Raw genomic sequence first — 1077 nt, forward strand, 5'->3', positions numbered from 1 at the left:
TTCAGTCAAAATTATAAAGTTTTAAGCCACAATAAAGTGTTGTCTTTTGTTAATGTAAAATTGGTCAAGATGATAAATATTTTAATTAGTGATATTAGAATCGAGTTATAGCAATGGAAAATTCCTCAAAATCTCTATTAGTCTTCCCCTTTATAGGACTTTAGCCAAGTCGGATGTCGGTAGTTCAATTAGAACCACAAATAAAAAATGTTGCTTTCCATATGAAAGATTTTAACAGTTCTCTAACATCTTTATTAGATAGGGGAATTCAAAGTTCAAGCAGTTCTTTTTGAAAATCATAGTAATCAAATAATAAGGACTGGTAAGGAATTAAAAAAAGAAAATGCATAAAACATAAATTTTATTAAGCATTGAATACAACTAACAAACCAATAGTAGAATAATATTTCTAACAATTATCTGACCTTTTACCTATTTATTATTTATTTAGTTTCTTTCTTTTCTAATTCTTTTTGTCACTATCTTCAATTAATTTCAGACTCAATTCATGCTGGACCAGTTAGCTGATCTGCAAAACAAGGTACAACAAGATTTTCCTTTTAATTAAATGCAATAATATGAAGCTCACTTTATGTGGTATTGCATAATACTTCCAAGTTCCAACCCCTTTCTTAATTTACAGGAACAGATTCTGGTGGAAGCAAACAGATCTTTAACCATGAAGGTAATATTGTACCAATCCTGATTTTGCTTCTCTGTTTCTGCATAAATAACTTAGATTGCTCTAGGCCAAAACAGGTTGGATATTTGAAACTTGAAATATCTTGCATATGGCCCTTAAATTGGTTTCATAAGAGCATGAATGAATGGTATAAAAATAAATAATTAAATAAAAAAAAATTATTTGATACTACTGATCTGATTGTCCTGTTGCCTAATGCCACTCTACATTTGCTGTATTTTCAGTCTCATTACTCTTTGCAATCATTTATCTTTATAACAAGTAATTTGTGTGCCTAATTTTGAATTGTTTAAGTATGGAAAATTAATTTTTAATTATCTAATATTAACTAATTTTTTATTATAAAATTATTTTTTTAATTTTTTTAGAGGTCT

At 27.5% G+C, this 1077-nt stretch overlaps 1 protein-coding gene across 2 annotated transcripts in view; it reads left to right on the forward strand.

Annotated features, from left to right (window-relative positions):
- LOC107623737 (developmental protein SEPALLATA 1) overlaps positions 1 to 1077 on the forward strand; it is a 4100-nt gene that overhangs the window by 2141 nt on the left and 882 nt on the right. For both annotated transcript variants that reach the window (XM_016326095.2, XM_016326097.2), the window contains exons 4-5: positions 500 to 541; positions 644 to 685. In XM_016326095.2, coding sequence (XP_016181581.1) covers positions 500 to 541; positions 644 to 685 — 84 coding nt within the window. The remainder of the gene's footprint in view (positions 1 to 499; positions 542 to 643; positions 686 to 1077) is intronic.

This window comes from Arachis ipaensis, chromosome B10 (genome assembly GCF_000816755.2).
Source record: "Arachis ipaensis cultivar K30076 chromosome B10, Araip1.1, whole genome shotgun sequence".
Taxonomy (NCBI): domain Eukaryota; kingdom Viridiplantae; phylum Streptophyta; class Magnoliopsida; order Fabales; family Fabaceae; genus Arachis; species Arachis ipaensis.